At 30.3% G+C, this 17,014-nt stretch overlaps 1 protein-coding gene across 1 annotated transcript; it reads right to left on the bottom strand.

Annotated features, from left to right (window-relative positions):
* Positions 1–11,336: 11,336 nt before the first annotated feature.
* On the bottom strand, positions 11,337–16,518 carry LOC111714714 (sulfoquinovose 1-dehydrogenase; the record flags this gene model as incomplete). The annotated part of the gene is given in 6 exon segments (XM_023489874.1): positions 11,337–12,167; positions 12,310–12,396; positions 12,887–13,015; positions 13,587–13,706; positions 15,377–15,452; positions 16,473–16,518. Coding segments are annotated over 6 exon segments (593 nt in total), but the record flags the coding sequence as incomplete, so codon positions are not given.
* Positions 16,519–17,014: the final 496 nt, after the last annotated feature.

Below are 17,014 nucleotides of genomic sequence, written 5' to 3'. Positions count from 1 at the left end.
TCTTTTCTTTTCATTTCTTTTCATTTCTTTTCATTGCTTTTCTTTGCTTTTCATTGCTTTTCTTTTCATTTCTTCTCTTTTATTTTCATTTCTTCTCTTTTCTTTTCATTTCTTTTCATTTCTTTTCATTGCTTTTCATTGCTTTTCATTGCTTTTCTTTTCATTTCTTTTCTTTTCTTTTCATTTCTTTTCATTTCTTTTAATTTCTTTTAATTTCTTTTAATTTCTTTTAATTTCTTTTCATTTCTTTTCATTTCTTTTCATTTCTTTTAATTTCTTTTAATTTCTTTTCATTTCTTTTCATTTCTTTTCATTTCTTTTCATTTCTTTTCATTTCTTTTCATTTCTTTTAATTTCTTTTCATTTCTTTTCATTTCTTTTAATTTCTTTTAATATCTTTTCATTTCTTTTAATTTCTTTTCTTTCTTATAGAAGGAACATTTTCACATAAACTACATTTTTAAATAAATCATATTATATCTTTTCTGCTATTTATGATACATAATAAATGAAATATAAAAATTCCGTTTCTTTCGATGCAATCCATCTGAACTTTTTAGTTCCCAGCGTAATCTTGCGTAATTTATCGATTAAATATTATATAAACATTACGATTATTACAACTTTGCATATTGCATAGTACATAGTGAGTAACTGTGGTTTAAACTAACCTGTTCAAATCACGATGGCAAAACACTCAATTAAAATTTTAAAGTTTCGTGGATTTAACAATTAATAAAAGAGAGATAGGGGGGGCTAAAACCCCTCTTCCTTCAAAAATTGAAAACTATTCATTCACTTTAAGTACCATGATACCAAATGTAATGTTCTCTGATTTATGCAATTTTACTTCATTAAAACAATACATATATATATTGCATGAGTCAAGTTTAAAAAAAATATGAAAAAACGCTCATTCAGTGAAGCCCTATAGTTCAGGGAATATCAAAGATTTAACTGAATAACACAAGTACAAAAAGATATATAGTTCAATGACCCTTCACTTGTTTTTTCCTGATATTACAATAGTTAGAAAGCGCACAAACAAAACTCGTTAAAATTCTAAACTATTCAATAAAACATGAATGTTTGAAATATATTAACAAAGAGAGAATTATGGAGGCTCTGTGTTTGGTACCAGCTGTTTCCTATTTTATATTCAATATATATATATTTATCTATTTGACCTATATACTTAAGTTGTATATGTAGTTCACTAAACTATTCTGGTAACCATATTATGATAACTAAAAGTTTTGTTTAATATTAAACAATGCTCCAGTGGGTTTAATATATCCGGAGTAAGGTTTGGTGCTTACGGAGTGGGTGGAGAATATGAATGGTATGAGAGAGAGGAAAGCGGAGAGCTCAGAGCGAGGGATGATGTTTGAGAGAGAGAGAGAAAGAGAGATCGAGAGAGAGACTGTATTCATTAATTTCTGGGCTAACAATATATCATGAATTAACAGAGAAATTAACACTTTACAAAATATCAACCCTCATAAAACTGTTGAATTCTGATATTTTCCATCTTTTTCTCCTGCTTCATAAATGCGTAAGTTACTTCAAGATTAATAAGGAATATCTTCGTTATTTTTACGCAGACAAAGGTTCAAAGGCTATCGTTGTAAATCGGACATGCCACTCTACACTTAAAACTAAGTCAACAGTCCACACTTAAAACTAAGTATACAGTCTACACTTAAAACTAAGTATACAGTCTACACTTAAAACTAAGTCTACAGTCTACACTTAAAACTTAGTATACAGTCTAAACTTAAAACTAAGTCTGCAGTCTACACTTAAAACTATGTCTACAGTCAACACTTAAAACTAAGTCTACAGTCTTCTCTTAAAACTAAGTCAACAGTCTACACTTAAAACTAAGTCTACATCTACACTTAAAACTAAGTCTACAGTCTACACTTAAATCTAATTCAACTTAACAGTCTACACTTAAAACTAAATCTACAGTCTACACAATTAAAACTAAGTCTACAGTCTACACTTTAAACTATATCTACAGTCTACACTTAAATTTAAGTCTACAGTCTACACTTAAAATTATGTCTACAGTTTACACTTAAAACTAAGTCTACAGTCTACACTTGCTTTTTTTGCCGGTTTGTATTGTAAATATGTAGATACATAGAACCTTTATTATTGAATAATTCCTCACTAAGGAAAGCTTATGAATTGTTAAATTTCTTTGAATTTTTTTTATAATTAGATTGATTTTAAATATAAATTACGATCTTTAATTAACATATTTAATGATGATGGCGATTGGATTGCGCTTTCACAAGTGCCATTAACCATTTTTGTTAAACTACTTTATTATACGGAATACCATACAATGAAAATTTTAAATGCAAAAAAATACATTTTCGAATTTTATACTTGCTTGTTTTGTGTAAAATTTAAAGATTGAATCGTAAATTCAAAAACACATTTTCGCGGATTTATTTTTAAAAATGGAGGAAATACAAATTTTTTTCTTAACGATGTTGAATATAAGAATCTTTCATGCACAAAATCTGCAAAAAAAAATTGGCCTGGTAATCCAAAATTGCCAGCGTTATTTTGGTGTAATGCCCCGCTTTGCTTTAAGTACTGTACTGTACAGCTTGCTTTAGCTGATTAAAAGTCGGCCCGGTGCTTGAAATGAACCAAAGTTTACGGTGGTGTTAAGATATTTGATTTGAGTTTTGCATCTATATATTTAAAAAGTTGTACTCAGGAACCCATGGACCAATTTGTTTCAACTAATTTTTTCTATGGAACTCTGGAAAGCAACGGAAATGTTTTTGGCTTTATAGATAAATATAATATTGTTTTAAAGTATTCAAGTAGGACGAGAAAACTTATCTACTTAATATAAGAAGTAGGACAAGAAAACTTATCTACTTAATATAAGAAGTAGGACTAGAAAACCTATCTACTTAATATAAGAAGTTGGACTAAAAAACTCATCTACTTAATATAAGAAGTAGGAAGAGAAAACTTATCTACTTAATATAAGAAGTAGGACTAGAAAACTTATCTACTTGACATAAGAAGTAGGACTAGAAAACTTATCTACTTAATATAAGAAGTAGGACTAGAAAACTTATCTACTTAATATAAGTGGAATATCATTTATAGAAAATCTAAAATTATTGTTAAAAGAAAACCAAATTATGAAGTAGGCTGGATTCATAATTGACCAATGATCATCTCACATAGACTCTATGCCTTCCACTTTACAAACGATGATTTTCCGTTATAACTATAAATCAAATGATGTTTTTATTCACCTAATTTATTATAAAGTTTATTTAACAGTTTAAAAAATTCGAAATTAAAATGAATAGTCTAGGGAACATACTGTATTTATGTACTCAACTGCATATGATTTGTGAACATTTACATGATTTGTACACTTTGAACTCCCTTTCAGGCTGATAGGGACTGAAAAAATTCATACTCAAAAAGATTATCAAGTACAATAGGTGGCAACAGATAAATTAACCAATTGTACACTACGTCACAAGTGTCAAGTAAAACAAGGAAAACGAAATTTTCTCACATTAGTTGATATGTTTTCCAAGATGAAATAAAAAAGTGTAAAAACGGAAACTAAAGAACACATAAATTGAACTTATTTTACCGTAAGAAAAGCACTTTATTCTAAAATTATCACTATTATTGATAATTTTGTCGGACACACAAACTGATTTGACACTTGTGACGACAGAATACAACTGTACTAAGAGTGTAAAATTCTACGTTGCCATCTATTGTACTAGAATCTATTTGATTCATACCGAGAGATTCTTTAAATTCCCCACTAATATATATTCTATTCTCTATGTTAATATGACATAATATTTTTAATTTTTTTTTTGGCGCTGGATTTTCTAACATTCCTGGAAAATATGAAAATGTCGTCTTCATTATAAAAAATCCTCGAAACAGGTATAACTATTTTTAAAAGTAACTTTCAGATCATGAAAAATAATAAATAATTTGAAATATCAACTGTATACGAATGCGTCGAAACATAATCAATGATTATTGGTTGTAATATCTGAATGGAATTAAATTGATTTTTTTTAATGATCCGAGTTGAAGGTCGGAACTTTCTTAATTAGTAGCGATAAAAGCGCTTACTTTTCGCCGTAAGCCTAACCCCTTTTAATTTTTCGCGAACACTTCCTTTAATATAAGATGTTCAATGTATTTTATGTGAATTACTAGTACGACTTTGCAACCTTGTAACTTCTAACTCAGTTAAAATCCAAAAGTTGGTTTCATTTAAGGATTATAAAAGCTAATTCTTTTATTAATATCACTTAAGATGTATTATTTAAAACCTGATAAACTTAAAACTGAAATAAAATGAACTTTAGTCTAATGTGAGAGAATTAAACAGATCGCAAACTCGTAACAGTATAATTCTGCAATGTTTCTTTTGCACACAGATACGCAAACGTAATGAAACATCAACGGAACTAAAAAATTGTCTCAATTCTAAAGTTCTTAATCGCTTTATCGTTGCAACCTGATGTTTTAACCAATACATTTTTTTAAAACTTTATCTCTTGAATCTAAAGGTCTACGACATTAGGTTGCAAAGATAGAAAGATTAAAATAATAAAGTTTAAGGCAAGTCTTGAGTTCTGTTTTGTTATCTCTAGTTCATTATCTAACCTTATGTTTTGTGTTTTCTTCGTATTCAGCAGTAAACAAAATTCAATTGTTGTAAAACAATATTTTTCTGAAAATAATTTATGAGACGAATGCTGAAAAGAGAACAGTGAATACGGCAGGTGCAAGGAGGTAGGGAAGGGTAATATTATAAACCATGATAAATAACTTGATGTGCCTTCTCCAATTTCGAATATTATGATTTAAAGTACTTTAAAAAGAATGTAAGCAAAAGGTGTGGTCGGACGAAATAATGGTGAGAGCAATGCCGAGAAGCTGAGTTTGTGACGTCATTTGTGGTGCGGAGGAAAAACGGGTTGAGTGTGCCTTCCCTCCCTCGTGTAATTCTAGTTTATGACGGATCGGTTCCTGTTCATTATAACCAATTGGTACAATTACGATTATAAACTAATCATGTTGAATATTTAAAATTAAACAGCTATAAAACTTAAAGTAAGTTCAAGTGGCTCTCCATGCAAAGATGGCAATGCCCGATTCACAATGGTACTCTTGAAACCATTATCTGCAGCTGAATAATATACAATATAATGTTGTTTTTTTTATAGATGTTTAATTCTGATAATTCCAATATATTTAAAACAAGTGTTTTAACAATAACAATTTCTTGATAAATGTATGGTTTGTTTATTATTTGTAACAGATCCATACTTCATAGGAAAAGTGTGTTTATTTTTATTTCAAAAATAGAAAAACAAACATATCTCCATCTCAATAATTGTGTGCAGGTACCTTTATATATCTATTATCCTTTAGTGAAATATATCGTTCCTAACTTCTGATAATAATCACTTCTATAAGAAAACAACAATTAAATTTAATAAATAATCATTTTTAAAACTATACACATGGAAATCTAATTCATAGTTTATCGGTACCACTGTGAATTGGACATATCTATCTTCAAATTGAACATTTAAATAAATAATCAATATTATTTCACGTGTATATGATTTCCTTTAAAGTTTCTGTGAATAATGAATATATATGTTCGGTGAACAATCAACTATAAACTCTCATTATAAAAACGTCAAGAAAACACATTTCAAAAGCAGTTCATTGCCTATCAAAATATTTTGTTGAAAACGAAAATTAAAACTTTATCCAACAAATAAGTAACAAAACAAATATTATAACATAATTGTGTTAATTGACATTTTGTCTGATCCCTTTCATCAACAAGTTTTTTTAAATAAAATCACCAAGCAGTGTTAGATGTTTTATTCTATAGTTTTCACTGCATGTTTTTAACTGTCGGGGAGAATGACTATGACTGATCACTGAAATCTTTAAATGTCTAAATCATGAATGTTTGCAAACAGGGTGTTCCAGAAATATTTATACAGTAAAATTATTTCTATTATAAAATATTTAATAATGCAAAAAAATATTGCATTGAATAACAAGATTATTTTGTTCCGGTTTCCCCTGTATTTCACCCTGTATTTCTGCCTGATTAATCACTGCTTGAATTGTATTAGGTTCCAAGCCACTAAACTGCTTGATACTGCCTAGGTATATACCTGCTCCACTTATACTAATCAGTGTACAGGGAGCCTAGGGACCCCCAGCTAGAAAAGGATAATTAAGGTCCTACAGAACTTTTTACAACATGATTACTCATAGCTAGTGAGTCATTAATAATAGGGCGTTTAATAAACATTTATACAACAATAAATTCTTGCTTTGCTTTAATGCTTATCTATAGATATATAGTTAACTGTATACATACACCCTGCTGTAATCTCTGTTTGTTTGTTTGTTTGTGTGTCGGATCATAACGCATAATGGGGGGGGGCACCCGACACAGGGGGGCTCATCAGGGACACAAGGGTGACGAAGCGCCAGAAATTTTCGGTTAGGATGTAAATAGGATTTAAACATAAAGGGGTAAAACATGAAATATTATATAGTTCATTAACTTAACTAACCAATAATCCTTGAATTTAGAAGCACTAAACAGTAAGCTTTGAATTTATTAACCCTAAACAGTAATCTTGGAATTTAGTAATACTTAACAGTTCTCAAATAGTATCTTGGGTTTTTAAGTATTTTCACGTATTTTTAGGATTTTTTCTTAATTTAAAGGGAGTGACCGGCTATGTAAGGTAGTTGAATTGAGTATGCAGTGTTGTGGAAAACTTATTTCGGATTCATTATGAGACATATAAAACTTTTAAAGATCTGTAAATCCTGAGTTTGAGCGCAAATTCGACGTTCTAACTCCTGATTTGGGGGTGGATACGTTTTCAGAATTAGTTTTTTTTAATTATTTAATAACGACAACGAAAAATAAAGTAAAGGACGTGAAGGACGTGAAGGACGTGAAGGACGTGAAGGAAGTGAAGGACGTGAAGGACGTGAAGGACGTGAAGGACGTGAAGGACGTGAAGGACATGAAGGACGTGAAGGACGACATTCATAGTTCTTACTCAAGTTGGAGTTAAAACTTTTAAATTGTATTTGTAATAATATTCCAGCGGCTAAAACTGAATGAACGATTTAGTTAAATCTTGATTTGTAATCTGATCGAATTCCTTAATTAATTAATGATAAAGGTGAAAAATTTAAGACCACATTTTGGAGATCCCAAGACTGATAGTTTCCGGTGTTTTCTGAGATATTACTAAACTTGTGTTAACGAAATAATGGAGTCGTAACTTAATTTCTTTTTTTTTAAAGTAACGCCTTAAACAAGAATCCTGAAATGGTTTAACCATGGTTTCCTTCCATGGATATGCAGATTGCAAAGAAGAACCCAGTAAAATAAATAAAAAAAATCTTCAAATGTGTATAATTAATAGAAACTGACGATTGTACATTTGCAATTTTAAAATGAAGCTGCTTTACATTCTACCTTTTAAAAAGATTTCAAGGGACAAACTATGTAAGGTAGTTGAACTGAGTATGCAGTGGTGTGGACAAATTCTTTCGAATTAGAAATTTAATAAAAAACCTTTTAAAGATCTGTAAATCCTGAGTTTGAGCGCAAAGTCGACGTTCAAAATCTTACTTTTTGGTGGATACGCGTTCAAATTTTTTTTTTTAAATTATTAAATAAAGACGACAAAAAATTAACTTTTATCATCGAAAATAAGTAATCTTGTTCAATTATTGTTCAATTATTCTAGTTTCTCATTATTCACAAAGATTTACTGCAGATTTTTTGGAATTATTCTTGAAAAGACGACATTGGAAAAGTTTGTAGGAATCTGCGAATAAATTCACTGAAAATAAGAAATTCAATATAATGATGAAAACGAAATAATTAATTCTATAATTGATTTATTGACAAATTTCTTTTGAGACATATGTTCCTAACAATCTAATTAGTTTACTGTATAATTTTTACTTTATTTTTCGTCGTCGTTATTTAGTAATTTAAAAAAAACCGATTCTGAAAACATACCCACCCAAATTCATAATTTTGAACGTCGACTATGCACTCGAACTCAGTAATGTTACATCGTGAAAAAGTTTTATATGTCTCAAACGAATCCTAAAGAATTTGTCCACAACACTGCATACTCAGTTTAACTACCTTACATAGCCGGTCTGTTCCTTTAAAGAGTAGATAAATATATATTCAGATTGTTTTTTTTTCGAAACATTTTAATTTTAAAAAGTATGATTTGTTATTCTAGTTTGTAAAAATTTTATATCAACTACAGAGACATCTAGTGGTCATAATTAAAAATTAATTTAAAAATCAATGAAAAACGCAGAAAATAAGCTTGCATAATAAAATAAAATTCGATAACTAACTTACGCCCACAAGGATGGAAAAAATGTTCACTTTTGCATATTAAGTTTAAATAAAGTATTTTTTAACGATGTTTTGAAATTTCACAAACTAATAAAGTTCTAAAAATTTTGAACCACTGCACTTTCTTGGCTTAATAATTTAATTCATCAATAAGAATAGAATTTAAGCATATCTGCAGGGCTAGTGTGAGTAGGGATAATTATTTTTTGATATTTTATCCAAGCTAAGCAAAACTGAAAGCAAGGCCTTTTTAATCTTCAGTAAAACAAACAAAAAATATAATTTTACATTTTCTAAATCACAATTAGAACCACACATTCTCCCAACATAGTAAAATAAAAATCCTTTATTTGAAAACAAAATTTGAATGACTGCAAAGTGAAAAACATCAGCAATTTTGTTGATTATAAACAATTTTGTTGAATATAAACAATTTTGTTGAATATAAACAATTTTGTTGAAAATAAACGATTTTGTTGAATATAAATGGTTTTGTTGAATATAAACTATTTGGTTGAATATAAACAATTTTGTTGAATATAAACGATTTTGTTGAATATATTAACGATTTTGTTGAATATAAACAATTTTGTTGAATATAAACGATTTTGTTGAATATAAACGATTTTGTTACACTTTTCAAAAGAACTGTTCTTTTCCCTTATATCCTTCTCCTTAGTACACCTCTAAAGCTTTATTACGTAAAAATAATAACTGGAGTCTAACAGTTGTCTTTATATTCCACGGTAAAAATAATAACTGGAGTCTAACAGTTGTCTTTATATTCCACGGTTTTACGGGAATACATACTACATTTTACACATAATTAATTGTGCAAAAAAGTACTATCGCAAATCAGCGCATAACATGTCAAGCCGAATAATATAACGATATTTTTTGCCTTCAGGAATTGATTTTACATTTTTGTAGAGTGGAAAATCTTGTTTATTTTTTTCTAATTTCTCGAATTAAATCCACGAAATTTCCTGAGAAATCTGCAAGTTTTAGTTTCAAGGAAAATTTTTTTACAAAAATAAAAAAACTTTTAAGCACAAAGTTTTTAAATGTTGATTATTCATAAACCATCCCTATGGGCCCGATCGGTTTAGCCGTTTTGACGCTTATTGGATACAAACATCCTGACAGACAAGCCAAATTTATAAAGAGATTTAGAAAAACACCCCCCTCCCAATCGTGATCGGATTAAAAACAATGTTTTGCTCTGAAATCAATTTTACTATAAAAGGAGATGCCATATGTGATATTTTTTATTTGATCTCTTTGGTATCAAACTATGGAAGAAGACATTTAAGCAATTCACCAGCTGTAATATTTCGTGGGATTTATTTATTAAATTTATCATTTGTAATCGAAGTTCTCATTTTCTTTTTCTTCAATTAAAATCGACACAAATGTAAAGGCCTTGAAAGGAAAATTCTCCGACACTGTTATGCATCCTTTCTCTAAGGATGTTAACGTTTTCATTTTTTTTAAACGATCGTTTCTTTATGAAAAGACAACAAAAAAGTTTGTTTTCTAAAAACGGTCGTTTTCGAATAAATAAAGCTCGCCGTTTCGTTAACGATCGTTAATGACGTCCCTTCGTTAAAGATCGTTAACTAAGAGAGTAGGAGAGAGGAAACCGCCCTGAAGGACATATGTCATTTTTTTTTTTCAAAAACAACAGTTTTTATAAAGTTCGTCGTTTCGTTAACGATCGTTAACATATTTATCATTAAAAAAATCAAAACGATCGTTTTCTCAAAAACGATAGTTTTTTAAAAAATCAATCGTATAATAAACGTTTTTAAGAAAACGATCGTTATTCGTTTTCTAAAAGTTCAAAACGAGTGCGTCGTTTTTAAAAACAATTGTTTTTTTTCGAAAATGAAACGATCGTTTTCGAAAACGATCGGAAAACCAAAAAAAAACGATTAACAACCCTATCTTTCTCAAGAGTACATGTATATAAGGTTTCCATCAAAGGATGAGAATTCAATGTGGAGAAAAAGGTTTATTTTAAACTTCTAATTTTAAAACAATCTCTTTTTGTTACACGGGGTTACTAATAGAAGATGCGACTTCAGAGACGACTGTACGTAATTATAATATCTGTTTCTATACATGAATGATTCCCCTGCAACTGTAAACTTATTTCTTTATTTGCTTAATCATTAAATAGGCCATTAAATGACTAATTAGTTAAGACAGAATATCTAATTTTAACCCTGAAAGGTAGTATTTAGAGTCTCATCCTTAGTGGGTCACCCTGTAAACAAAATTGATGTTTAAAGAACAATGTTAACAACCTGGTAGAAGCCATGAATGTAAGAATGACAACTGAATAAATTCAGAGTTGTCGTCTTTGCAGTTTCATCCTGTTAGGGATACCCCGTAGATAAGCAAAAATAGAATAATAAGAAATATTCTGAGCTGAAAACTTTAGAATGAGATATCCTTAATCCCGATTACTTAATCTGAGTATCTAATAGACACACTTTAGATTTTCTTCTTAAACCGTTTTTTCTTACATAAAGTAGAGAAAAAATAAAAAACCGGTTTTTTAAAAAATTTAGAGAGTTCCTCCCGTTTCTTTATGTAATCTTAAATGGCGCGTAAAATTTCATATTTATCGGCTTCATATACGCGACTCTAATTGGTTGAATTTTATACAAGTTGAAGATTAGGTTAGTCTCGATATTAAGAAAAAGAGAGGATCAAGCATTAATCTCGATATCCACCATTCTAAAGTTTTCAGCTCTGTATATATAAATAAATAAATAAAAAGTCAACCAACATTCAGTGAAAATCAGGGCCCAGCCACCTTCAAAAATAACAGGCAATGGACGGTAATTGATGTATGTAATGTATATAGATCCACTTTATTAAGTAAAAACACATGAATACTGGACAGTATAACTACTTAAATTTAAACTAATTTTGTATCTGAAATTAATACTGTAAAATCAAGAAGGGCAAGTTTTGTTTTTTCCTAATTGAGAGGTACAATGTACAAAGCACAATGTAAAATGTACAATGTACAGTTGTTTTCTAATCAATAATGAGAAGCAGTTGAGCTCAGTAGGGATAGTTGAACTATTTTTCTAGCTTTGCTCAGAGTTCATTAGAGACTCAACTACTTCATATGATTCATTAAATTCGATCTCAAGTAGAATAAAAACTAAAATTAACAATAAATGTGAAAGTATTTCTGTACTACAATAATTTTTATGAGGTTGGAGGCTCTGGAACAGTCGGAGGTCGGTCTCTACCACTGTTCCAAGAACTGTCGGTGTTCCAAGAACTGTCGGTGTTCCAAGAACTGTCGGACAGGTCGGTCTTTACCACTGTTCCAAGAACTGTCGGAGAGGTCGGTCTTTACCACTGTTCAAAGAACTGTCGGAGAGGTCGGTCTCTACCACTGTTCCAAGAACTGTCGGTGGTCGGTCTCTACCACTGTTCCTGGAACTGTCGGAGAGGTCGGTTTCTACCACTGTTCCTGGAACTGTCGGAGAGGTCGGTCTCTACTACTGTTCAAAGAACTGTCGGAGGTCGGTCTCTACCACTGTTCCTGGAACGGCCGGAGGTCGGCCTCGAAGGTCCAGGCACTCTTCCCCTGAGAGGCAATGTTGTAATAGCTCTCTGCAATCTCGTCCGGGTTCAAGAACTTGTTGGTTTCATCGTTTTCTTTTATCTAAATAACAGGGGTGCATCAGTTATCTCAGAAACAGTCGATTTATCTTTCTTACGATTATTTATAAATCAAATCCAAACATTTATAAGTTAGATAAATTTTCAATCCTCATAGCGTAATCATCAATAAATTCATTGATTACCTGTCCATCAATGATCGCCAGGAAGACATGAATTCCTTTAGGTCCTAGATCACGCGCTAGAGACTGAGCTAACATCCTTTGAGAACCCTAGAATCATTTAGTTTAGAATCATACCTCTAGATGTAATTCACAGGCTTGATAAGAATTACATTAATTTGAGGGTTAGAGCCTTATCAATCCAATATCAAGAAGTGTTTTCAAATATATTAAAATATAATAAATAAATAATATTAAAAGAAAAACTTTATTCCTATTTACTATTTGCAAGTTCATCCCCCAAATAATAAAGCTTATTTTTGGTTAAATACTTTTTATAATGGTATTCAATATTCACCAATAGTTTGAAAAAATAAAGATATAAATTGAATTATAAAATCCAAGTTTCTCCAATGTTGTTTCTTTAAAAATTGTTTCATATCATTTAGCAAGTAAATTTTTAATCTATAGAACGACATTAAATACAACAAAGATGGCTTAAGTAACGTCTTGATGTTCCACTTATTTTTGGGTTCTACTGTAAGCAAAGATAACATATTTCTAAAAAAATTGAAAAAACAAAAAACAAAGTAAAGTTCACCTTTGCAGCAGCGAAGGCCGAAGTAAATGGTTTTCCCCTGAGGCTAGCTGTAGCTCCTGTTATCCCTAGAACACCCTCACCCCTCTCCACCATTCCGGGGCACACCGCCTTAGCCAACATTAGCAGACCCTGAGATAATATCATATTCAATTTTTTTTATAAAAATATTTTTTTTCATAAAAAGTGCGAGATTTTAATGAGAACCTAAAACTTTCAAAAAAGTTTTGTATAGTTTTAAAATTGTCTATTTAATAATTGTATATATCCTACCCTAGTGTTAGTATTGTATATTTAATAATGGTATATATCCTACCCTAGTGTTAGTATTGTATATCTAATAATGGTATATATCCTACCCTAGTGTTAGTATTGTATATTTAATAATGGTATATATCCTACCCTAGTGTTAGTATTGTATATCTAATAATGGTATATATCCTACCCTAGTGTTAGTATTGTATATTTAATAATGGCATATATCCTACCCTAGTGTTAGTATTGTATATCTAATAATGGTATATATCCTACCCTAGTGTTAGTATTGTATATCTAATAATAGTATATATCCTACCCTAGTGTTAGTATTGTATATTTAATAATGGTATATATCCTACCCTAGTGTTAGTATTGTATATCTAATGATGGTATATATCCTACCCTAGTGTTAGTATTGTATATCTAATGATGGTATATATCCTACCCTAGTGTTAGTATTGAAGCTTCTATCGAACTCCTCCATGGTGACATTATCCCAAGTTTTCCAAGTTCCAGTTCCAGCGTTGTAGATGACAGTATGGATAGGACCCTGCTCCTTCTCTACCTGGATTTTAAATATTAAAGGGACTGTTTATGTTATCTGAAATATCTCAATATCAATACCCTTTAAACTTTTATCCAAGCAAAAATTATGGAGATATCCTTTACGAAAATCTTGGTTTCGGGTTTTCTAAATAGTGACTTGCGGTAATAAGCAGCAGAGACAACAAAGCAATTTACAGAATTTATCTGTGTACCTAAAAAACGCCACACTCATAAAAAGCTACCAGATAAAACGCTAGTAAAGAAACAAATGCTACTTTAGCATTTTTATACTTGCATAAGTCTACCCCGGGATAACTGAAATGAAGAGATAAAGCATTGATTCTCAAATTTAAAATGCTCACATCGGATATCGAGATCGGGTTAGATTCAGATAATTTAATGCTCACATCGGATATCGAGATCGGGTGAGATTCTGATAATTTAATGCTCACATCGGATATCGAGCTCGGGTGAGATTCTGATAATTTCTTGAAACTTGTTTTCTTGATTTTGACATCACTGCCACCAAAGCATTGTTGGACGTATTATTCAACTATTGATAAAACACTACCTAATGTGAATACTGCATAGGGTTGGATATAGGTATAAAGAAATAAACGATTATCAATCAAATAGGGTTGGATATTGAGATTAACTTGTGAGTGCATAATTGTAACCTTCGGCTTGATTTTTTTTCTGACATTGACGTCAAACAAATTCCATAGCTTTAAATCAAGCTTGAGCCAGTAGTTTTTAATCTAAATCCTCATATTGTCTGCAATCTTACGTCACTTTTTCAATGTTATTAGGTTTACAACCTTTTTCAAATTTTTTTCACCAAACTTTGGATTCCTAGCTGTCTTTGGAGTAGAATTTTCCAAGCCCATCTTTTTTAACACGTGTCCAATGTCAAAATACTTTTGGCATAATAAAAAAACACTTTGAAGGTGCCAACGTCAGGAAAATATTCAGCAAAAGTGATTTGAATGCTACTTTTAACAGAAACTGTTTAAGAACCGTCAAACATTCATGATACACAGACACATGGCGAACTGATAAAAAATATTGGATTTGTGCAAAATGATAATTATGATATAATATATCAAGACGGTGGTTGAGATAAAATTAAAGACAGATTTAAGTATTTTAAATAATTTTGAAGATAAATTTGGTCGCTTTCCATCACCCCAACTGTCCCCGAGCCAAACTTGACCCAAAAGTTGTGTTGAAGATACTGCAGTAAAATATAATAATTGACCATTTCAAACCTCCCCCCCCCCATCCCCGGCTTCGTATCCCTTACCATTTAACGTTAAAGTTGCAAAAACTTGAGTAACATAATCTGTAAAAAATAGAATTTATAATCCAATATAAAAATCAAACCTAATATTATGACATTTTGATAAGAGTAGCGTTTTTTTTTCTTTACTAACGTTATATCTGGTAGCGTTTTATCTAAGTAGCGTTTTATGAGTGTAGCGTTTGTCTAAAATGACAAAGAGCAGGTAATTGTTTTAGGCAGCCCTCTTTATCCGGTTAAATCTAATGCTTCGAATATGATTTAAAGGCAGCAAAGATAGACAAAGTATTTAATTAAAGTAGATCGTCATCTGATGAATAAGAAAAAAGCTGTGAAGAATAAATATATAATTTAGTATTTTGAATTTTGTATTTCTAAGATTTCTTGACCTTTGAAACCAGAGCCTTGATGTCGTCTTCCTTGGTGACATCACACTGAGCGCTGGATACATTTGCGCCACCAATCCTAGGGATTGATTTTTTACTTACAAAGTTGCCAAATTAATAGTTAGTTACCAAGTTACCAAGTTATTAAGTAAATAAGTCACTAAGTTACTAAGTTAATCAAGTTTTGCCTTGTTACTAAGTTACCAAATTACCAAATGACCAAGTTATCAAATTACTACCGTGATAACCAGAAAACTCTGGAATATTAAGTCGACTTTCAAACTCAAGTAATGAATTTATAAATAGTCCAATGACCACGAAGTACAGCAATTGTGCAGTGTAAACAGATCTACTTTATTTAATAGATGATTTAAAATTTAAAAACTTACTTAAAGTAAAATTGCTTTGTAACACAAATCAAATGCATTTCAGTATTTCTTTAATGTTGTTTTCCTATTCTACAGTTAACTCATTATCACTGTATAGGACCAAATTACCAGGTTACAAGGTTACCAGTTTACCAAACTAGAAGTTACCAAATTATCAGTTTACCAAACTAGAAGTTACCAAATTATCAGTTTACCACTAGAAGTTACCAAATTACCAGTTTACCAAACCAGAAGTTAGCAAATTAACAGTTTACCAAACTAGAAGTTACCAAATTATCAGTTTACCAAACTAGAAGTTACCAAATTATCAGTTTACCAGGCTAGAAGTTACCAAATTACCAGTTTACCAAACCAGAAGTTAGCAAATTAAAAGTTTACCAAACTAGAAGTTACCAAATTACCAGATTACCAAACTAGCAGTTACCAAATTACCAAGTTTCCAAGTTACTAAGTTTTACCAAATTAATATGTTACCAAATTACCAAAGCTCTTTACGATATATAGAGACTTTTGAGACTTTTTTCTTACATTTATGGTTCCCGGAAATTAGCTTCTTTCCTTGTCAAATCATTAAGTAAACCATAAAAATGCTATAAATACAGAAGAGCAAATCTAACTTTCAGATAGTCATATTTTAAAACTTAGGGTTTATAAGTTTCATCATAATATGGGTAACCTTGTATTTAATAAAATAGTTTAAGTTTACTTACTTGGCTAGATCAGCGGCAGAGAATTCAGAACGACGGGAGACAACAACTAAAAATAAACTGTGCAAAATCTAGTGCTTAGCTTAGTTATTATTCTAATTCGGGAACTCGAGATCTCTGCAAGCAATCTCGATCCTTTGTTAATCTGCAGAATAATTTAATCGCTTTTAACTGATAATTACATAACGATGCTTTTGGTATATTAATGATACTTTGCTTGGCCGGAATCATTAAATTCGATTCACAAAATATATAATTTAGTTTAGATTGGGTTAAGTATAAAAATTATCAAAATTGTCCTTAAGTTTTTTTTCTTCTTCAGAATTTAAATTCCAAAACTACATATTATTGTTATAATTAGGTTAGGTCGGCAAAAATTACAACATTGTGTGATTGTTTTAACTCGATCCATAACATAATTGGATTTTTGTTAACTAAATTCTTTTTACATGAAACATCAATTGTACTAAGACCATAGAGAATAGAATATATAGAGAGGAATTAAAAGAATCTCTCGGTATGATTTTTTTCAATACCCTTTAAAC

This window comes from Eurytemora carolleeae, unplaced genomic scaffold (genome assembly GCF_000591075.1).
Source record: "Eurytemora carolleeae unplaced genomic scaffold, Eaff_2.0 scaffold1613, whole genome shotgun sequence".
NCBI lineage: Eukaryota > Metazoa > Arthropoda > Copepoda > Calanoida > Temoridae > Eurytemora > Eurytemora carolleeae.
This window is presented reverse-complemented; position numbering and strand designations above follow the sequence as displayed.